The following is a 24,020-nucleotide window of genomic DNA, read 5'->3' on the forward strand; positions in this document are numbered from 1 at the left end:
TAAAGGACAGAAGTGGTATGGACCTAACAGAAGCAGAAGATATTAAAAAGAGGTGACAAGAATATACCGAAGAACTGTACAAAAAGGATCTTCATGACCCATATAATCACGATGGTGTGATCACTGACCTAGAGCCAGACATCCTGGAATGTGAAGTCAAGTGGGCCTTAGAAAGCATCACTACGAACAAAGCTAGTGGAGGTGATGGAATTCCAATTGAGCTATTTCAAATCCTGAAAGATGATGCTGTGAAAGTGCTGCACTCAATATACTAGCAAATTTAGAAAACTCAGCAGTGGCCACAGGACTGCAAAAGGTCAGTTGTCATTCCAATTCCAAACAAAGGCAAATCCAAAGAATGCTCAAACTACTGCACAATTGCACTCATCTCACACGCTAGTAAAGTAATGCTCAAAATTCTCCAAGCCAGGTCAGCAATACATGAACTGTGAACTTCCTGATGTTCAAGCTGGTTTTAGAAAAGGCAGAGGAACCAGAGATCAAATTGCCAACATCCGCTGGATCATGGAAAAAGCAAGAGAGCTCCAGAAAAACATCTATTTCTGCTTTATTGACTATGCAAAGCCTTTGACTGTGTGGATCACAATCAACTGTGGAAAATTCTGAAAGAGATGGGAATACCAGACCACCTGATCTGCCTCTTGAGAAATTTGTATGCAGGTCAGGAAGCAACAGTTAGAACTGGACATGGAACAGCAGACTGGTTCCAAATAGGAAAAGGAGTACGTCAAGGCTGTATATTGTCACCCTACTTATTTAACTTATATGCAGAGTACATCATGAGAAGCACTGGGCTGGAAGAAGCACAAGCTGGAATCAAGATTGCTGGGAGAAATATCAATAACCTCAGATATGTGGATGACACCACCCTTATGGCAGAAAGTGAAGAGGAACTAAAAAGCTTCTTGGTCAAAGTGAAAGTGGAGAGTGAAAAAGTTGGCTTAAAGCTCAACATTCAGAAAATGAAGATCATGGCATCCGGTCCCATCACTTCATGGGAAATAGATGGGGAAACAGTGGAAACAGTGTCAGACTTTATTTTTTTGGGCTCCAAAATCACTACAGATGGTGACTGCAGCCATGAAATTAAAAGACGCTTACTCCTTGGAAGGAAAGTTATGACCAACCTAGATAGCATATTGAAAAGCAGAGACATTACTTTGCCAACAAAGGTTCGTCTAGTCAAGGCTATGGTTTTTCCAGTAGTCATGTATGGATGTGAGAGTTGGACAGTGAAGAAGGCTGAGCGCCGAAGAATTGATGCTTTTGAGCTGTGGTGTTGGAGAAGACTCTTGAGAGTCCCTTGGACTGCAAGGAGATCCAACCAGTCCATTCTAAAGGAGATCAGCCCTGGGATTTCTTTGGAAGGAATGATGCTAAAGCTGAAACTCCAGTACTTTGGCCACCTCATGGGAAGAGTTGACTCATTGGAAAAGACTGTGATGCTGGGAGGGATTGGGGGCAAGAGGAGAAGGGGACGCCAGAGGATGAGATGGCTGGATGGCATCACTGACTCGATGGACGTGAGTCTGGGTGAACTCTGGGAGTTGGTGATGGACAGGGAGGCCTGGCGTACTGCGATTCATGGTGTCGCAAAGAGTCAGACACGACTGAGTGACTGAACTGAACTGAACAGCTGCTTGATATCTGTAGAAGTTGAACATATGAACATATCCATGAAAAAAACTCTATTCCTTGGGTATATATCAAAAAGAATGGTGAGTGAACCAAAACAAAAACATGAAGGAAACTTATAGCAGTATAATTTTTAATAGCTGGAAACTGGAAACAACACATATGTTTATCTTGAAGACAATGATTATGTAAATAATGGCATATTCTATAATGACATGCTGTGTAGCAATAGTAGATAAAAGTACTGCAACACACTGCAGCATGTATGAATCCCACAAGCATCATGGCACAAGAAGATAGGCAGCCTTAATCTGTGTTGACAAGTTAGTGGTTATCTTTGGAGAGGAGAGCAAAGTTAGTGATTGGGAAGAGGCATGTGGAAGCTTGTTCTTATGTTGCCCCTCCTATATTAATCTGAGTGATCTTTACATGGGTCTGTTTAATTTGTTTAATCAGGGTGTACATTTTTTTTTTTACTCTGTTATAGTTCAATAAAATTATTTACTGAAAAAAAAAAAAAAGGCTTCTCTAATAGGTTATTCCAGATTGGCATTCAAGCCTCTCCCAGTTGGATTGTGACTTACTTTTCCAGGCCATCCCTCTTACATCCCACAAGTATAATGGAATGGGATTTTGCACAGGTCTCTTGTTCCCATCAAAATAGATTAGTAAGTCAGGCAGAAACTTCCACTTGTCCTTCGTATTTATAATTTTCTTGCTTTTAGAAACAGAATCCTCTGAAATTTCACCTGGACACCTGAGTGCTTTTGACCAATCTATTGACTACATTTTGTTGCTTTCTTTTACTCCAAATGTGGTCCTGTGATTGATTTTAGACTGATGAGACATAAGCAGTTGTGCTGAATGCGACTTATTTACTATACTTTCTCCTTTTCATGTTTATTTCTGGGTGGGAAATAGGGATGTCTGGAGACTCCTCAGAAGTCACATGCTTCTGATGGCAAAGCTACCAGGCTGATTCTGACCCACTAGACTTTAGAGGAGAGAGGAATATACTAGACTTCAGAGGAGAGACAAATATGTTTCTGTCTCACTTAAGCTACAACAATTTGAGGTCTCTTTATTACAATATAGACTCTATATTTAAAACAGTTAATATTTCATAAACATTGTGATTCATTATGTGCTATTAAATGAGGCTAATTATTCTTTCCAGAGGCTATCTTGGTTCCTACTGATATAACTTTCAGACTGTGCCATATTCATTATTTTATCTCCTGCAGTGCTTTCCATTTCCTGTATATGTGATCATGAGCCTCAGCTTCCTTATCTGTGAAATGGGAATGACATGATTAAGAGCAAGATTAAAAGATATAATACATGTAAAGTGTTAAGCACAGCCTGGGGTACATATTAAGCTAACAATAGATATAAGCTTATTTTCACATAATAGTTTGAATTTACATTCATGACATTATAGAATTAAGCAAAGGCACAGCACAGAATATCAGTGTATGTGGAGGGTGATATCCACATTAAAGGAATTGTAAAGACTAGCTCATCTTATTTTATGACTCTAGGCTTTTATAAATTTCTGATTATTTCATAAATATTTAAAATAGCGAAATGTCTACGTAAATATACTCATGAATAAGCAGCTCTACCCTTGATTATATATATATCCCAAAGAAGTTAAGTGCATATGCATTCCAAAACTATAGACTAAATATCATGGTAGCAAAACAGTTCAGTTGTTTCCTAGCCATAGGAGCTAAACTAGCTCTTAATGTGGGCATATTTCTTTTAACTATTCTATGCTTCTCTTTCCCTTTAAATATAGGGAGCAATTATTCTTGACTGTTGACTCCTTAAGAATGTGACTTATTTATTAAAAAGAGCTTTGGGAAAAATGGCTAAAAGCACGTTATGAATAATTATGCTTCTAATTTGAATATTTCTTTTCCAGCATCATCTAGCAATTTTCTTGCATCTAAAGTAAATTCTCTGAATAAAGAGTAGTAAGTGCTTTTGGTTTTTGTCTAAAAATTCTCCTTCTTCAATGATGATTTAATTGATTATATGATTCTGAATTAATATGTATTAATAGAATCATAGAATCATGAAGCTGTTACTCTACTGTCTTCTGACTTTGTGACTGTTGAGAAGTCTGCGGTCAGATACAGAGTTGGTCCTTAAGAATGACCCGTCCTCTCTTTCTGGCTGCTTGTTGATACATCAGTTATAAATAACCAAAAAACTGTGGTTATTTGCAATTTTACTACAACATATTCAAGACTGGATCTTTGGGGATTCCTTGTATTTCTTAAATCTGAGGACTAATAGCTCTAGTTAGTCAATTATTAGTTAGGACTAATAGCTCTAACTAATTTTCCCTCGATGTTTTCTCCAGATTCCCCAACCAAGGACAAAGGAAAATAAACCAAGTTACCTTGTCACCCTCTTTACAACTGGGCAGGTTTTTTTTTTTCTTTCCTACCCCATCCTTTCATTGTATGTGTTAACCTTTTTTTGAGAGGCCTGTTTTTAGGTGTTCGTTTCTGTTTTAAGTTGTTGTTCACATGATCCTGGAAATTTGCCTTGGTGGAAAGTTTCTTTTCATAACATAATAATGGAAGTGAGGGTTTTATATCCTTGGCAAGTTTTATTGTTCAATATGCATTGTTCTAAAAATATGAAGAAATATTTTTAGAAATACACATAGTTAAAATGGCACTCCTGTGCGACCATTTCCAATTTGCCTTCATTCATGGACCTGACATTCCAGGTTGCTATGCAGTATTGCTCTTTATAGCATCGGACCTTGCTTCTATCACCAGCACACCAACAACTGGGTTTGTTTTTGCTTTGGCTCCATCTCTTCATTCTTCCTAGAGTTACTTCTCAACTGATCTCCAGTAGCATATTTGGCACCTGCCGACCTGAGAAGTTCATCTTTCAGTGTCCTATCTTTTTGCCTTTTCATACTGTTCATGGGGTTAGGCAAGAATACTGAAGTGGTTTGCCATTCCCTTCTCCAGTGGACCACGTTTTGTCAGAACTCTCCACCATGACCCGTCCTTCTTCGTGGCCCTACATGGCATGGCTCATAGTTTCATTGAGTTGGACAAGGCTGTGGTCTCCAAAATCACTGTAGATGGTGACTGCAGCCATGAAATCAAAAGACGCTTGCTCCTTGGAAGAAAAGTTATGACCAACCTAGACAGCATATTAAAAAGCAGAGACATTACTTTGCCAGCAATGTTCCATCTAGTCAAAGCTATGGTTTTTCCAGTAGTCATGTATGGATGTGAGAGTTAGACTATAAAGAAAGCTGAGTGCTGAAGAATTGATGCTTTTGAACTGTGGTGTTGGAGAAGACTCTTGAGAATTCCATGGACAGCACAGAGATCCAACCAATTCATCCTAAAGGAAATTAGTCCTGAATATTCATTGGAAGGACTGATGCTGAAGCTGAAACTTCAATACTTTGGCCATCTGATGCAAAGAACAGACTCATTTGAAAAGACCCTGATGCTGGGAAGGATTGAAGGCAGGAGGAGAAGGGCATGACGGAGGATGAGACGGTATCATCTCATGAGGATGGTATCATCAATACAATGGACATGAGTTTGAGTAAGCTTTGGGAGCTGGTGATGGACAGGGAAGTCTGGCGTGCTGCAGTCCATGAGGTGGTAAAGAGCCAGACATGACTGAGCAACTGAAATGAACATAATGGAAAATGGCACTAGTGGTTAAGAACCCACCTGCCAATTCAGGAGATATAAGAGACACAGGTTTGATCCCTGGGTTGGGAAAATCTCCTGGAGGAGGGAATGGCAACTCACTCCAGTATCTTGCCTGGAGAATCCCATGAGTGGAAAAGCCTGGCATGTTACTGTCTATAGAGTTGTAAAGAGTTGGGCATGACTGAAATGATTTAGCATGCATGTGGTTAAAATAAATACAATAGATTTTTGTTATATTTTAATTTTCTGTGAATTTTCAATTGATTTTTTTTGTAATTGGCCAAAGTTGCATTGCAAAAAATGTCTTGAACTGGTTTTGGTCTCCTTGAATAACTTCCCACTCTTTCACACAGAAAAACGAGGCTTTCACTCTCAAAAGGATTTAAATTTTATATGTTTAATAAAATTAAAAATTAATATGTATTTTAAATTATTTTAGATCAGTTTTAAGTTCATGGCAATATTGAGCAAAATACAGAGCAATTTCCCACATGCCCCTTGCCCTCACACATGTCCAGCCTCTGATAGTATCACCATTCCACACCAAAGTAGTGCATATGGTACAGTTGTTGAACCTGCATTAACACATCAGTAGTATTCAGCGTTCATAGTTTACATTAGGATTCACTCTTGGTATACATGTTATGTGTTTTGACGAACATTTCCATCGTGTGTGTGCTAAGTTGCTTCAGTTGTGTCTGGCTCTTTGAACCCTTTGGACTGTTATCTGCCAGGCTCCTCTGTTCATGGGATTCTCCAGGCAAGAATACTGAAGTGAGTTGCCATGCCCTCCTCTATGGGATCTTCCCAAACCAGGGGTCAAAGTTGCATCTCTTACATCTCCTTCATTGGCAGGTGGATTCTTTACTACTAGCACCACCTGAAAAGCCCATACCCATCATTACAATATAATAAAGAATAGCTTCTCCACCCTAAAAATTCTCTTTGCTTTGCCTATTTGTCCCTTCATCCCTTTGAAACCATGGCAACCACTGATCCTTTTACTGTCTCCATAGTTTTGTCTTTTCCAGAATGTCATAGTTTATATAGTAAAGTGCATGGCCTTTTTAGATTGGCTTATTTCATTAGTAGTATGCATTTTAAGATTCCTTTTTGTCTTTTCATGGTTTGACAGCCCATTCATTTTAGTGCTGGATATACCACAATTTATTGTCCATTCACCTGCTAAAGGATATCTTGGTTGTTTCCAAGTTTTGGCAATTATGAATATAACTGTTGTAAACATGTGCAGGTTTTTATATGGACATAAGTATTCAACTCCTTTGAATAAATATCAAGGAGCATAATTACTGAATCATATGGTAAGAATATGTTTAGTTTTGTAAGAAATGACCAAAAGGTTTTCCAAAGTGGCTGCACCATTTTGCATCCCCACCTGCAATAAATGAGAGCTTCTGTTGCTCCACAACCTGACCAGCACTTGGCATTGCCAGTGTTCCGGATTTTGCCATTCTGATAAGTATCTAGGGATATCTTATCATTTTAGTTTGCATTTTCCTAATGGCATATAGTACTTGCTTTCTGTCTATATATCTTATTCAGTGAACTATCTATTCAGGTCTTTGGCCCGTTTTCAGGTTGTTGGTTTTCTCATTGTTGGATTTTAAGAGTTCTTTGAATGTTTGGCTCTTTTATCAGATATGTTTTGCAAATATTTTCTTCCCATCTATGTCTTGTCTTCTCAATCTCTTGATAGTGTCTTTCACAAAGCAGCATTTTTTAATTTAGTGAAGCCCACCTTATCAATTATTTGTTACCCTTAGTGTTGTACCAAAAAGTCATTGCCATGACTAGGGTCATCTAGTTTTTTTCCCTTTATTATCTTCCAAGAATATAGTTTTGAGTTTTACACTTAGGTGTATGGTTCATTTTGAGTTAATTTTTGTAAAGAATATAAGTTCTGTGTCTAGATTCTTTTTTAAAATCATACAAATGTCCAGTTATTCTAAAACCATTAGTTGAAAAGACTTTTTATTTTCCTTCATAGTATTACTTTTGCCACGTTGTCAAAGACCAGTTGACTATATTTATGTGGGTTTATTTCTACATGTTATATTCTATTCCACTGTACTGTTTGTCTACTCGTTCACTAATATAACAGTGTTTTGATCACTATTGCTTTACAATAATCTTTAAGTCAGGTAGTGTCAGTTCTCTGATTTTGTTCTCCTTTAATATTGTGCTTCTGGATACCTTTTACTTTATCCTGTGTATTTTATTGAACTATCCCCCAAACTATTTTTGTAAAAGCCTAGTCAGATATGTGTAGCACATATATTATCTACAGTGAAGTAACAACTAACATTGGTTGAGTGCTTTTTAAATTTCATGTGACGTTCAAATAATTCTAAAGTTAAGCTAAACAGGTGTATGCTATAATTACCTTCATGTTTCAGATAAGGAAGCCAAAGCTCAGGGAAATGTAAAGGAATTCCCCAAGGAAACTTAGGAAGTATATGGTGGAATATGGTAGCTTGCCTCAAAGAGGCAAATGTGGTATCACTTCCCAATACCTATAATATGAGCCAGCTATTTAACAAAGAGATTCTACAAATTTTCCAGGTTACAGAAATACAGTTTATACTCTAATTGCAACTTTACTGATCAAGTACTAGATGCCATGGACTATAATAGTTTGAGAAATATAAAAATTTCAAAATAATTGTCACCAAGCCTCTTCTCTGGATGTAGTGTGCAGATTAAAGTCTTTCTAGTGCTGGAGAGGGTGTGGAGAAAAGGGAACCCTCTTACACTGTTGGTAGGAATGCAAACTAGTACAGCCACTATGGAGAACAGTGTGGAGATTCCTCAGAAAAACTGGAAATAGAACTGCCATATGACCCAGCGATCCCACTGCTGGGAATACACACTGAAGAAACCAGAATTGAAAGAGACACGTGTACCCCAATGTCCATCGCAGCACTGTTTATAATAGCCAGGACATGGAAGCAACCTAGATGCCCATCAGCAGACGAATGGATAAGAAGGCTGTGGTGCATATATACAATGGAATATTACTCAGCCATTAAAAAGAATACTTTTGAATCAGTTCTAATGAGGTGGATGAAACTGGAGTCTATTATACAGAGTGAAGTAAGCCAGAAAGAAAAACACCAATACAGTATACTAACACATATATATGGAATTTAGAAGACAACGATAACCCTGTATGTGAGACAGCAAAAGAGACACAGATGTATAGAGCAGTCTTTTGGACTCTGTGGGAGGGGGAGAGGGTGGGATGATATGGGATAATGGCATTGAAACATGTAAAATATCATATGTGAAACGAATCGCCAGTCCAGGTTTGATGCATTATACAGGGTGCTCGGGGCTGGTGCACTGGGATGACCCAAAGGGATGGTACGGGGAGGGAGGTGGGAGGGGGGTTCAGTATGGTGAACACATGTACACTCATGGAGGATTCAAGTCAGTGTATGGCAAAATCAATACAATATTGTAAAATAAATTAATTAAAAAATCATTTAAAATATAACATAGCATCTTTTTTCAAAATAGTGCCAAGCTGGAATCAATCTGGATGCCCATCAACTGGAAAATGGACAAAATGTAAGTTAGCCATGCAGTGGGTTATTATTCACAAATAAAAAGTAGTAACTACTCATGCATATAGCACCATGAACAGATCCCTAAATCATTATTCTAAATGAAAGAAATGAGACACAATCAAATACAGAAGAACATAGTGTATGATCCCACTTATATAAACATTTGGAATGGGCAAAATATTAGCATCTAATGATTGAAATCATTAGTCATTGCTTTGAAAGGATTGACTAAGAAGGATAATGAAAAAATTCTCTAGCATGATTAAAATATTTATTGTTCGATGCCTTTTTCTAAACTAATTGAACGTCATACTTAAGATCTGAGCATCTTAACTATACATAAATTATTCATAAAATTAAAAAGCTCAAATAGCGTATTAAATGCTAAAAGGAAGAATGAACAAAGGGAGGTAGAGGCACAGGGAAATCGGTGAGTACCATAGCAGGAAGGAGTCAGGGAAAGCTTCATGGGCACTGGACATTTGAGATGGATTTTAATGGGTGAACAGGAGTTTGCCAGTTGAAGAAAATCATTCTAGGGAGAAAACAGGTAATATTCACTTATTAAATCCTGAATTTATTAATCAATCTACTTAGAAATTATAGTCCATTTATTCTCTACTTGGAAATTATAGTCCATTTATTCTCTACGTGGAAAAATTCTAGGTCCTTGTGATATAGCAGTAAAAAGACAAGCTCAGTCTTTGCCTGAGGAAAGCTTAGGTTCTCATGGGGAATTAATGAGTCATGAGTTTTACGGAATTTTCAGGGAAAGTTGAAAAGATCTTTGTGATCAACCTGTGTTGAATGGTGAGAGACCAAGTGGGTTGTGGTAAGTAAATTGGAATTAGATTAAGAAAATGTATGTATAATAAATTAAGGAGTTTAAAATTTTATCGTATAGACTTGAGAGTCTTGTAGACATTTATAAATCATAAGTTCATATGGTGATCACTTTTAAGGAAAATTATTTTAGTCATTTGAGGGCAAGTTGGAACAGAGAGAAATTAATTATAAAATGATAAATAAAATGCTGTTTCCATAGTCTAAGCCAGAGTCTAAGTCAGTACATGTGTCACCTCATATATTTTTGAGTCCAGAGGAGACAGTGCCAACTTAGAAAAGTACTCTTTCTTATCAATCCAAATCAAGGTTTTACATTCTAGATTAGCCATCATCAAAAATGGATTTGGCAATGTAATTTTAAAGTGTTAGTGGCTCAGTCATGTCCGACTGTTTGCGACCCCATGAACTGTAGCCCACCAGGCTCCTCTGTTCGTGGAATTCTTCAGGCAAGAACAGTGGAGTGGGTTGTCATTCTCTGTCTGCAATTCCTGGTCTAGACACCAAAAGTCATTTCCTGAGCTAGTAAATCAGGAGCCCAGTAGGAAAGGGGGCAGAAGTGGATTGGAAAGCCAGTCTAATTTGATTACTGGATAAGAGAATGATTTGGGATTTTAGATTGCTGATCTAGGTGTCCATGCTGCTGCTGCTGCTAAGTCGCTTCAGTCGTGTCTGACTCTGTGCGACCCCATAGACAGCAGCCCACCAGGCTCCACCATCCCTGGGATGTCCATACCATTAGTCAAAATATGATAATGATAGTAAAAATCATAGCACAGCGTATAGAAAGTTTTGGGTAAGTGTGATAGAAAAGTTTTGACAGTGATCTTCTTTACACACCTCACTAGCTAAATCATCATGTTTACTTTTCAATGAAACCATGTTGCATCTCTTCTGATCAATTTAGAAGAGAAGAAATTTCCTTTCTAGATTTTAATTCCTTGGAGTGTAATAAGGACAAAAATCCTTGCTTTGTGGCCATATGTACCTAACTCACTACTCTCAGTTTTCCTAAACTGAAGTCTTATGGAATTTTCAGGGAAAGCTGAGAAATTTGGATGATACCCCCACCCCTGGGGAAATTATGACTCAAAAGATAGCCTTCCTTTTTTTTTTAATTTATAATTTATTTGGCTGCTCTGTCTTTTTTACAGCACATGGGCTTAGCTGTGAGGGCTTACTTGTGGTATATGGGATCTTAGTTCCCTGACCAGGGATTGAATTCCAGATCCCCTGCATTGGGAGCACAGAGTCTTAACTGCTGGACCAACAGGGAAGTCCCCAGGATAGCCTTCTTGTCTCCAAAGACTTTAAGTGATTTGTTTCTTGTTACCACTTTCTTCCAAAAATACTCATACATCATAGGTTATTGGCCATGGACACTATATATCTTTTGGTCTATTAAATTTTTTATCATTAAGTTTGCTGTGAGTATCAGTGTCTCTAAAAGTCCATTTTTATTTGCATTGCTCTAATTCTTAGCTCAAAAGTATAGAAGGGATTTTACCACTCTTTTAGGTAATGATTGTGACTGTTAGTTAAGGGAAAGTGCAAGAAGATGCATTTGAACTTCTCACATCAGAGCCAAATACTGCATGATCCACAGTGATGACTAAAAGAGACAGCTCAAATGATCAGATATCTCCAGATGAATGCTTAATTTATGTTAAATCAGTTAAGGGAATTTTAGCTTTTACCTTTTTGTTGGTTGCTGCATAGACTATTTAATAAATACAAATGCAATGGATAAAAAAAACAATAAGGTGCATGCAGTATAAATGATAATTGGTTAACTAAAACCTCAAAATTGAAAATTAATTATTTGTACTTCAGGGGCAGTGACAACGTCTGTCAGGGAAGTGGTGAAAAGTCCTTCCTATTACACAGTACTGACAAGGAAAGCTCCTTTTGCCAGTATCCGAACATATGGCAAAGCAATGTTTTTTCAGACTTCTTTGTGCTGGCAGGGACTGGCCTCCTAGTCACTTGGACTTTTGTTTGTGTAGCCGAGATAATGAATATTCCACATAAATAATTATAATTATCTTCTCATTGAAGAAACATAACCTTGGAATTCAAAGCTGTGTTCTTGGGTAAATCATCAATTTTGAAAAGAAGTAGAATTAAATTTTGTCTATTTTTTGAAAATAAATGGCTGGTACAAAATTAATAAATTTTGTAGAGGTTTGCCTTTCACAAAATATATTTGTTTAGGTTGAAGTACTTTATGTTGAAATACTGTATTTTTCTTTTTAAAATACATTTCCTTTGTACTGCTTTTTCTCTGAAATATTGTTTGCTTAAAATTCCTCATGTTGTTATTTTCCTTTTTAAAACACAGTGACTCAAACCCTTTAGAAGGTGTTAACTAAAAAATGCCACCAATTCAGGTTTTTAATTTCATTTGCAAACTCACTATATTTCACATGTAAGTAGGGTGAATTTATTCAATAATTTCTTCAATAATCAGCACATAAAAATCAAAGTTATTTTTTAATTGAAGGCCTCTTATAAATCATTTTATCAGATTCTTTGTTGTTTTTTTGTTTTTAAATATACAGAGTGAACCAAAGCCCTGAGAGCCAAATGGCAGGATCTTCCCCTAGGTTTAAAAAAAAAAAAAGAGAGAGAGAGAGAGTTTAGGACTGCAGATGGCCTCTTTGATAATTAGCACATTCTGCTTGAATAAGAGTAGAGATGGGTGATCTTATAATAATTATGCAGTTTTGAATGATTAGTCAGGCGTTACTAGCTATGACATCAAATGTTTCTTTGCTTTATTTGTTTGTAATTGCTGTCAGGTTCAGATATAATTGAAATAAGGATGGAAACAAAAAGAGTGGGAATGGGTATTTTCATGTCACTTTTCCTCTTTATAGGGATAACTGCTTGCTCTCTCGAGCTGTGGCTTTGTATCCTAGCACAATCCAGTGATCTGAGAAAGTCCCTTGTAGTCCCTGTGCCTCGTGTCCTGTATGTAAACTGGAAATAGCAACCTTGTCAGACCCAGGAGTAACTACAAGGTGAAGGACCACGTGGGGACCACACTAGTGGGATCCACTTGAGCAGGGCAGGCTTAGGACACAGTGGCTCTTGTGCAGATCATTTCCTCCGTCCTCAGCCCTGTGGCTTCTGCTTCATCTACCAGCTTCTCCCTTTCATTCTATTCTTTATCCACTCCCACCTTTTTTTTTTTTTTTTTTTGGTCTCGTTCACTTCTCTGCCCTTCTTTTAAATCCATTCATTCATTTCTTCAACTCACCCTTATTTTTAAGCGATCACCAACAATGGCTGAACTTTACCTTCTGGAATCTTCTCTCAACTTTGCTTTCCTTTCTCCTCTTGCTACTGCCTCCTTTGTTTACTTGGATTTTAGTACTTTACATTTTACTGTTACAAGAATTGTTTTAGGGCACTAATCTGTTTTGGAATTCTCATGTTTAAAAATCCTTGAATGGTTTCCCATTGCATGTAAAGTAGTAAATGACTATGGAGTCTGATGTTCATGAGCTCAGCATTTTCTTCCATTCTCACCTATAACTCACCCCTCTCCTGATTCCTCAACCATGGCTGTACATCACAGTTACACTGGGAGATATTTTAAAAACCATGCCTATCTAGTTACATTTACTGTGGCAGAAACCTAGGTATTAGGCTATTTCATAAAGTTCACTGCTGCTGCTGCTGTTGCTGCTCAGTCGCTTCAGTCGTGTCCAACTCTGTGCGACCTCGTAGATGGCAGCCTACCAGTCTCCTCTGTCCCTGGGATTCTCCAGGCAAGAACGCTGGAGTGGGTTGCCATTTCCTTCTCCAATGCATGAAAGTGAAAGCTCAGTTATGTCCGACTCTTCGCGAAACCATAGACTGCAGCCTGTCAGGCTCCTCCGTCCATGGGAGTTTCCAGGCAGGAGTACTGGAGTGGGGTGCCATTGCCTTCTCCATAAAGTTCACTAGGAGATCCCAGTGTATAGCCAAGGTTGGAAGCCAGCCTTGGGAACATATTGGCTTTATTGTACTTTACTAATTATAGTCTCTTTTGGCATACTTCCTTAAAACTTCTAGTTGTAGATCACACACTCTTTCAGGAAAGGAAATACATCTTATAAGTTGTTAAAAGAAATTAGCTAAAGATCTATCACAGTATCTTGCATATCAGATCAGATCAGTCGCTCAGTCATGTCCGACTCTTTGCCGACCCCATGAATTGCAGCATGCCAGGCCTCCCTGTCCATCACCAACTCCCGGAGTTCACTCAGACTCATGTCCATCGAGTCAGTGATGCCATCCAGCCTTCTCATCCTCTGTTGTCCCCTTCTGCTCTTGCCCACAATCCCTCCCAGAATCAGAGTCTTTTCCAATGAGTCAACTCTTCGCATGAGGTGGCCAAAGTACTGGAGTTTCAGCTTTAGCATCATTCCTTCCAAAGAAATCCCAAGGCTGATCTCCTTCAGAATAGACTGGTTGGATCTCCTTGCAGTCCAAGGGACTCTCAAGAGTCTTCTCCAACACCACAGTTCAAAAGCATCAATTCTTCAGCGCTCAGCCTTCTTCACAGTCCAACTCTCACATCCATACATGACCACTGGAAAAACCATAGCCTTGACTAGACAGACCTTTGTTGGCAAAGTAATGTCTCTGCTTTTCAATATGCTATCTAGGTTGGTCATGACTTTCCTTCCAGGGAGTAAGCGTCTTTTACTTTCATGGCTGCAGTCACCATCTGCAGTGATTTTGGAGCCCAGAAAAATAGTCTGACACTGTTTCCACTATTTCCCCATCTATTTCCCATGAAGTGATGGGACCCGATGCCATGATCTTCGTTTTCTGAATGTTGAGCTTTAAGCCAACTTTTTCACTCTCCACTTTCACTTTCATCAAGAGGCTTTTGAGTTCCTCTTCACTTTCTGCCATAAGGGTGGTGTCATCTGCATATCTGAGGTTATTGATATTTCTCCTGGCAATCTTGATTCCAGCTTGTGTTTCTTCCAGTCCAGTGTTTCTCATGATGTACTCTGCATAGAAGTTAAATAAACAGGGTGACAATATACAGCCTTGACGAACTCCTTTTCCTATTTGGAACCAGTCTGTTGTTCCATTTCCAGTTCTAACTGTTGCTTCCTGACCTGTGTGGATCACAATAAACTGTGGAAAATTCTGAAAGAGATGGGAATACCAGACCACCTGATCTTGCATATGGTAGAGGTAAATTCCTAAGCCTTGCAAATAGGCTTACCTATATCTCTTTGCACTGCCCCACTCCTGGGCTTTCTGATTGCATCTCTTCTGCAGAGCTATATTCCACCATCCTTATGTGGTTGCAGTAAGCCATGTTTGGGATACCTTTCAGCCTTTACAGGACTTCCCTGGTGGTGCAGTGGTTAAGACTCTGTGCTCCCTATGCAGAGGGCCCTGGTTTGATTCCTGGTCAGGGAACTAGATCCCACATGACAACTAAGACCCAGCACAGGCAAACAAATAAAACTTTTGGCTTTCCTAATAGCTCAGTTGATAAAGAATCTGCCTGCAGCTATATGTCTTAGGAAACTCAAACAGGGGCTCTGTATCAACCTAGAGGAGTGAGATGGGGATGGAGATGGGAGAGAGGTTCAAGAGGGAGGGGATATATGCATACCTATGGCTGATTCATGTTTAGGTTTGACAGAAAACAACAAAATTTTGTAAAGCAATTATCCTTCAACTGAAAAATAAATTAATTAGAAAAAAAAAAAAAAAAAGAATCTACCTGCCATGCAGGAGACCCTGGTTCAATTCCTGGGTCGGAAAGATCCACTGGAGAAGGGATAGGCTATCCACTCCAGCATACTGGTCTGGAGAATTCCGTGGAATGTACAGTCCATAGGGTCACAAAGAGTCAAGCATGACTGAGTGACTTTCACTCAGTCTTTACATACCAAACGTTCCTCTTACTTCATCCCTCATCACTCTGTAAACCCTGGGACCAGTAACCTGCCAGTAGAAAGTGAGCTTATGGAATCAACAAAACAAGATAGGAACGAGGGTAACTCTTAGTTTAGGTAAAGCCTCAAAGGTATGGTAAAAATCTATGGTAAAAATTAGATTAGATGATTTATAGATGTTCTCTGTGAATTCTTGAGTTTAAAGTGAAGTTGCTCAGTCGTGTCCGACTCTTTGCAACCCCATGGACTGTAGCCTGCCAGGCTCCTCTGTCTATGGGATTTTACAGGCAAGAGCACTGGAGTGGGTTGCCATTTCCTTCTCCTCATAAAAATTGAGAGTTGCAGATTTTGTATTTATTTCACTGTCTTTATTATGTTTTATTTTTTGTTTATGGATTGGCAGCCCTTTATACTGCTTTTATTTCTAGATATTTCACTAAAGTTGCTACCTATCACATTAATTAGTTTATAAAAATGATTTTACCAGTTAGAATACCTGTTTTATAGCAGTTGAACTGAAGGATGAAAGGTGATTATTTTAATTTATTGATTCCTAGACGGTAAATGTACTTTATTGATCTTAGTTTGAATTCTCGGTTATGATTTAAAAGAAAGCTATTTCAGTTGTTATATTTGTATCAAAAATTGAACTTTAAATTATTTTTAACTGAGTGGAAAACTCTGATAAATGCTCCTGTTTTTATATGAATAGTATGTTTCAGTGATACACTAGTATCAGTTGTATGTATTTCTTGCCATATTACCTCCCAAGCCGATACAGTCTCCTGTGGAGAATGGAAGTCAGGAAGGATTGAAGGAGGGAAATCTAGCCCACAGTGGTTCTTTTATATCAGTTTTTCTTCTCTGGCCCTGTAATGTAGTTGGAAATGAGGAATTTCAGGAGTTGAATTTGTAATCCAGGAATAGTATCTTTATTATAGACCCTGTAATGCCAAGAGGAGATATGTAGAACTGTGTGATAGTCTTTTAATAGGAATCACATTTTGATTTCATCATAATAATGTTGGCATCTCTAAGCTTCATGCCTTTCATTTATTAATTTCATGTGATTGCTTTAAATTTTTATGTATATGTGTATCATCTCACCATTTGGCAATCAGTAAGCTAGCGACAGTTAAGTGAGGGTGGCTCATTTTTTAGCTTAACCATTGTTTCCCCTCAGTGTAGTTTTAATATTAACATAATACAATAAGGACATTAAAAACTAATCTTTTTAAAAACACATATTTTCCATCACAGACTCAGTTTAGAAAACTGGTTAGTTTGCTATTCAGTTCAGTTCAGTTGCTCAGTCGTGTCCGACTCTTTGCGACCCCATGAATCGCAGCACGCCAGGCCTCCCTGTCCATCACAAACTCCCGGAGTTCACCCAGACTCACGTCCATCGAGTCAGTGATGCCATCCAGCCATCTCATCCTCTGTCGTCCCCTTCTCCTCCTGCCCCCAATCCCTCCCAGCATCAGAGTCTTTTCCAATGAGTCAGCTCTTCGCATGAGGTGGCCCAAGTACTGGAGTTTCAGGTTTTTCAAAACTAGTCTATTTTTATAGCACCCTCAAGTGACATGTTAGGTCAGCTAATTTTTTAAGGTTGTGTTTTCAGAGGCTTCTTGGTCAGTGGTTGACCATAGGAACAATACTATAAAATATTCACTTAAATCATTAACTATGTCATTCACTTGTCCTGAATGACATAAAATAATGAAATCCTGGAGCTCGGTTGTACTAGCTGATGAAAACTTATTGTCTCATGGAATTTACAGTGGAAAATATTGTATATTTTATTACTGTTTATAAATCACATGCTGTACATCTTTTATATCATTAAAACTTAAAATAACTATATGTATTATATATTTTTATGAGACAGCTGTTAAACACTTAGCAATACACTGCTATAAGCCTTGGTGACTGAGCTGTTTGCATTGGACATTCAGGCATTTGTGGACTGTTTCAATTTGTATTATACAAGATCCTCTTCCTATATTTTTTTACATCTTTTTTTTTTTATATCATTTTATTTTATTATTTTTTTTAATTTAATATATTCCTTACAAATTTAAGAACCCATCCTGAACCCTCCTCCCTCCTCCCTCCCCATACCATCCCTTTTTTACATCTTTAAACTCAAAATCTAAAACTGTTGGAGACCACATCTTTTAATAGCTTTATTGAGATATAATTCACATACTGTACAATCCATTCATTTAAAGTGTACAATTCAATTTCTTCGCCTTTTCATAGGGTTATAAATGATTCATAGGCACCTTACCTGCCTCCTGTGAAACCTGTATGCTGATCAAGAAGCAACAGTTAGAACTGACTTGGAACAATGGACTGGTTCAAAATTGGGAAAGGAGCATGTCAAGGCTGTATACTGTCACCCTCTTTATTTAACTTACATGCAGAGAAATGCCCTGGGCTGGATGAATCACAGCCTGGAATCAAGATTGCTGGGAGAAATACCAATAACTTCAGATATGCAGATGACACCACCATTATAGCAGAAAACGAAGAGGAACTAAAGAACCTTTTGAAGGTGAAAAAAGAGAGAGAAAAATCTGGCTCAAAACTCAGCATTCAGAAAACCAAGATTATGGCATCCAGTCCCACCACTTCATGGCAAATAGATGGGGAAACAGTAGAAACAGTGGCAGATTTTATTTTCTTGGGCTTAAAAATCATTGTGGATGGTAACTGCAGCCATGAAATTAAAAGATGCTTGCTCCTTGGAAGAAAAACAATGACAAACCTAGACATCATATTCAAAAAACAGAGACATCACTGCCTACAAAGGTCTGTATAGTCAAACTATGGTTTTTCCAGTAGTCATGTACGGATGTGAGAGCTGGACAATCAAAAAGGCTGAGTGTCAAAGAATTGATGCCTTCAACTATGATGCTAGAGAAGACTCTTGAGAGTCCCTTGGACAGCAAGGAGATCAAACCAGTCAATCCTAAAGGATATCAACTCTAAATATTCATTGAAGGACAGATGCTGAAGCTGAAACTCAAATACTTTGACCACCTGATGCAGAGAGCTGACTGACTGGAAAAGACCTTGATGCTGGGAAAGATTGAGGGTAAGCAGAGAAGGGGACAACAGAGGATGAAATCATTGGATGGCATCACCGACTCAGTGGGTGTGAGTTTGAGCAAACTCTGGGAGATGGTGAAGGACAGGGAAGTCTGGCCTGCTGTAGTCCTTGATGGTGCTACAAAGAGTCAGACACAACTGTGCAACTGAACAATAATAACAAGGATATAAAAATATCACTGTCAACTAATTTTAGAACATTTTTGTCTTCTAAAAGATACTTGGACTTATGAGCAGTCAATCCTCATTCTCTTCTCCTGAGTTCTAAGCAACCAAGAATTTACTCTGTATCTATGCAAATTTGCCTTTTTTGGAGCCATTCCTTTCTCCAAGAGATTCTCCTGATTCAGGGATCAAACCCAGGTCTCCTGTATTACAGGCAGATTCTTTATCATTTGAGCCACCCAGGGAAGCCCATTGTATGAAAGAAATCATGTAATATGTGATTTTTTGGTGACTGGCTTCTGTTACTTATCTCTGTATCTTCCAGGTTCATCCATGTCATACCATGAATCAACATTTCATCTCTTCCTATTTCTCTGTATGCCTTTCTTGTATAAATGCACTTTATTTATATTTATCAGTTCAGGGACATTTGAATTGTTTCATATTTTTTGGCTATTATAAATATATTTCTATACTATGTACAATGTATTTTATGTGAATGAAGGCTGTATATTGTCATCCTGTTTATTTAACTTATGTGCAGAGTACATCATGAGAAACGCTGGACTGGAAGAAACACAACCTGGAATCACGATTGCCGGGAGAAATATCAATAACCTCAGATATGCAGATGTCACTACCCTTATGGCAGAAAGTGAAGAGGAACTCAGAAGCCTCTTGATGAAAGTGAAAGTGGAGAGTGAAAAAGTGGGCTTAAAGATCAACATTCAGAAAACGAAGATCATGGCATCCGGTCCCATCACTTCATGGGAAATAGATGGGGAAACAGTGGAAACAGTCTCAGATTTTATTTTTCTGGGCTCCAAAATCACTGCAGATGGTGACTGCAGCCATGAAAGTAAAAGACGCTTACTCCTTGGAAGGAAAGTTATGACCAACCTAGATAGCATATTCAAAAGCAGAGACATTACTTTGCCAACAAAGGTTCGTCTAGTCAAGGCTATGGTTTTTCCAGTGGTCATGTATGGATGTGAGAGTTGGACTGTGAAGAAGGCTGAGCGCTGAAGAATTGATGCTTTTGAACTGTGGTGTTGGAGAAGACTCTTGAGGGTCCCTTGGACTGCAAGGAGATCCAACCAGTCCATTCTGAAGTAGATCAGCCCTGGGATTTCTTTGGAAGGAATGATGCTAAAGCTGAAACTCCAGTACTTTGGCCACCTCATGCAAAGAGTTGACTCATTGGAAAAGACTCTGATGCTGGGAGGGATTGAGGGCAGGAGGAGAAGGGGACGCCAGAGGATGAGATGGCTGGATGGCATCACTGACTCGATGGATGTGAGTCTGGGTGAACTCTGGGAATTGATGATGGACAGGGAGGCCTGGTGTGCTGCGATTCATGGGGTTGCAAAAAGTCGGACATGACTGAGCGACTGATCTGATCTGATCTGATGGTTTCATTTGTCTTGAATTTATAAAAGGATGTAGACTTGCTGAGTCATCTGATAAGTCTATGTTTAATTTTCCAAGTTGCTTCCAAATTTTCTAAAGCAGTGGCATCATTTTGCAATCCTATCAGCAATACAGGGGGGTTCTAATTTCTCCTTATTCTCACCAATGCTTATTATTGATTATAACAGCCCTAGTAAATGTGAGGTAATATCCTATTGAGGTTTTGATTTAAATTTCCCTAATTACTAATGATGTCGAGCATATTTTCTTGTGCTTTTAAGCAGTTTGAACATCTCTAGAGAATTGTTCAATTTTTAAACCAAGCTTTTAATTGGATTATTTGTCTTTCTATTATTGAGTTGTGTTTTCATGTATTCCAGATGACAGTCTCTTATTAGATATAAGATTTTCAAATGTCTTCTCCCATTTTTATTGGTTGTCATTTCACTTTTTTGATTGTACTATTTGTGGCATGACTTTTTAAAAAAATTTTGGTGGAGTTCTTTTTAATCAGTGTTTCTCTTGTTGCTTTTGCAATAAGATTCATAACTAAGAAAATCTTGCCTTACAAAAGGTTAAAAATACTCCTGTTTTCTTGTAAGCATTTAAAGTTTTAGCTCTTATGTTTAGATCTATGATCTATTGTAATTTAGTTTTCATTGTGTGACATAGTGATGCTGCTTCAGTCTTTTGCATTGGGTATCCAGTTGTCTCATTCCCCGGTGGCTCAGTGGTAAAGAATCTGCCTGCAATGCTGGAAATTTGGGTTCAACCCCTGTTTCAGAAGATCCTTTGGAGAAGGAAATGGCAACCCACTCCAGTATTCTTGCCTGGAAAAGTCCCATGGACAGAGGAGCCTTGTGGGCTACAGTTCATGGGTTGCAGGAGTTGGACACAACTCAGTGACTAGACCACCACCACCATCTAGTTGTCTCAGCACCATTTGTTGAAAAGACTATTCTTTCTCCATTGCAGTATCTTGTCACTCCTGTCGGACACTTAGTTGAAAATAAGTGTAAAGTTTTATCTTTGAAATCTCAATCTATCCCACTGATATATATATCTGTTCTCATGCTGGTACAATGCTATGTTTATCACTTTAGATTTATAGTACGTTTTGAAATCAAGATATGTGAGATCTCCAAATTTCTTCTTTTAAAATATTATTTCAAATTTTCTTAGTACTTTGCAGTACCTATACATTTTAATGTCAATTTCTGTAAAAAAACAAAACAAAACAAAACAACTAGGTAGCTTTTAATAGCAATTACATTTATTCTGTAAATCATTTTTGGAGTATTTCCATCTTAACAATATTAAGCCTTCTGATCCATGAACGTGGGATACATATATTTCAGTCAGTTCAGTTCATTTCAGTCACTCAGTCGTGTTCAACTCTGCGACCCCATGGACTGCAGCATGCCAGGCCTCCCTGTCCATTGCCAACTCCCAGAGTTCACCCAAACTTGTGTGCATCGAGTTGGGGATGCCATCCAGCCATCTCATCCTCTGTCATCCCCTTCTCCTCCTGCCCCCAATTTAGATACTTTAAAATTTCTTATAAATACTGTTTTGCACCTGTCAGTATACAAGTTTTGCACTTCTTTTGTGAACTATAACATTATTAAATCTAAACTTTTACCTAGCATTCTATTTTTTAGGTGCCATTATAAATACAATTATATTTCCTAGTTTGTTTTTGGGTTCATTGCTAATGAACAGAAATGCATTTGATATTTATGTACTGATTTTGAATCTTACCTTTGAAAAATTCATTTATTAATTCCAACAGTTATTTAGTGAATTCCTTAGGGTTTTTTTTATATACAAGAGTATGTCATCTGCAAATTGAGATATTTTTATTTCCTCTTTTCCAGTCTATAGGTGTCTTTTCTTTCTTTTACTTGTCTAATTGATCTGACTAGAAGCTTCAATACAATGTTAACTAGAAATGGCTTTAGCAGACATTCTTGTCTTGCCCTGTTCTTAGAGGGAAAGCATTCAGTCTTTCACCATTAAATAAGACACTAGTGGGAGGTTTTTAAAGATACCCACAATCAGATTGAGGATTCCTTTCTTTTCCTAGTTTACTGAGTTTTTGTCAGAAAAGTGTGTGGCTTTTGTCAAATATTTTTCTGCATCTGTTGAGATGATCATATGCTTTTTCCCTTTATTCTATTAATATAGTATATCACATTAATTTATTTTCTTGTGTTAAACCATCCAATATTATCCTACTTGATTATGGTACATAATAATTTATATATATATATGTTTGGATTTTATTTATTAGTATTTTGTTGAAGTGTTTTTCTTTGTGATATATTAAGTGCATTAGCCAAAACTTTCCTTCAGTTTCTTTTTAATTAATCTTTATTTTTTACGGAAGATTTTGATTCTCAGCAAAACTGAACAGAAAGTACAGACATATACTGTACTGTATATATTCTCATATACCCACTGTATCCACACATGTACACACTCTCCCACTGTTAATATCCCAACCCAAAGTGATATATTTGTAATAATAAATAAACTTGCATCGACACATTCTTATCACCTAAAGTCTACTTTTTACATTAGGGTTCATGCTTGGTGTTATATGAAGACATATATCCAACGTTAGTTCCATACAGTGTACTTAGCTATAGGTTTTTTGTAAGCGTTCTTTATCAAGTTGAAGATGTTCCCTCACTTCCTAGTTTGCTGAACTTTTATCATGAATGAGTGCTGTTATTTTTCAGTCGCTCAGTTGTGTCTGACTCTTTGCAACCCCATGGACTGTAGCACATTTGGCTCCTCTGTCTACGGGGATTTTCAGGCAAGAATACTGGAGTGGGTTGTCATTTCCTCCCTCATGTTCCTTCAGTTTTTAAGGAAAAATAAAAGACATTTTTTCATTTTCACCTAGAACTTTATTGAATAATTTATTCCCAGTGCATTCAATGTGAAACTTTTCAACTCTTAATTTGGATATTTTGAGGATATGGGCTATCTCTCATGTGGTATAACACTAATTGTTTTCAATGTCTCGATTTAATTGCTGTCAACTTAAACTAGTCTGCTTGACTGTGGATAAACATCCAGTGAGAAATCTCCAGCGTGAAACTTTGCAAACCACTTTTGACACGCATTTCAGGTGCATTTGTACCTTTCTTGAAATAATTAAGCATAATTTGCCCCCAAAAATTTTTGTGTGTCTTCAGTATTAAAATGCCCACACAAGAATTCACTAAAAATGAGTATTTTGGCCAACCCAATAGTTTTGATATAAAGGTAATTCTGACCTCATAGAGTGATTTTAGAAGTATTTTCTCATCGATTTTTCTAGGAGAATTTGTGATGAATCAGCTTAATTTTTTGATTATTTGGTCTAGTAAAACCCTCTGAACTTGTACTTTCCTTGTGAAAAGATTTTTTATTACTAATTTTATCTGTTTACTTGTGACAGACCTATTCAAATTTTCTATTTTTTAAGTTAGTTTTAATGATTTGTATCTTTGCAGGAGTTGTTCATCTTCTGTGGTTATTTAGTTTGTTAGCATACAGTTATTTTTGTGATGTCAGTAGTCTTCCTCTTAATATCCTGAGTTAGTCATTTGTGTCTTCTCTGTCTT

General features: G+C 37.7%; 1 protein-coding gene across 7 annotated transcripts in view; it reads left to right on the forward strand.

Moving 5' to 3' along the window:
* NOL4 (nucleolar protein 4) overlaps positions 1-24,020 on the forward strand; it is a 488,956-nt gene that overhangs the window by 114,459 nt on the left and 350,477 nt on the right. For 2 of the 7 annotated variants that reach the window (XM_059880931.1, XM_059880932.1), the window contains exon 2: positions 8,904-8,954. The exons of 4 other annotated variants lie outside the window; for them this stretch is intronic. In XM_059880931.1, the coding sequence (XP_059736914.1) occupies positions 8,904-8,954 (51 nt within the window). Of the gene's footprint in view, positions 1-8,903; positions 8,955-15,713; positions 15,846-24,020 lie in introns of those variants that run through there. One more of the 7 variants, XM_059880933.1, reaches the window with a different exon arrangement.

This window comes from Bos taurus, chromosome 24 (assembly GCF_002263795.3).
Source record: "Bos taurus isolate L1 Dominette 01449 registration number 42190680 breed Hereford chromosome 24, ARS-UCD2.0, whole genome shotgun sequence".
Lineage (NCBI taxonomy): Eukaryota > Metazoa > Chordata > Mammalia > Artiodactyla > Bovidae > Bos > Bos taurus.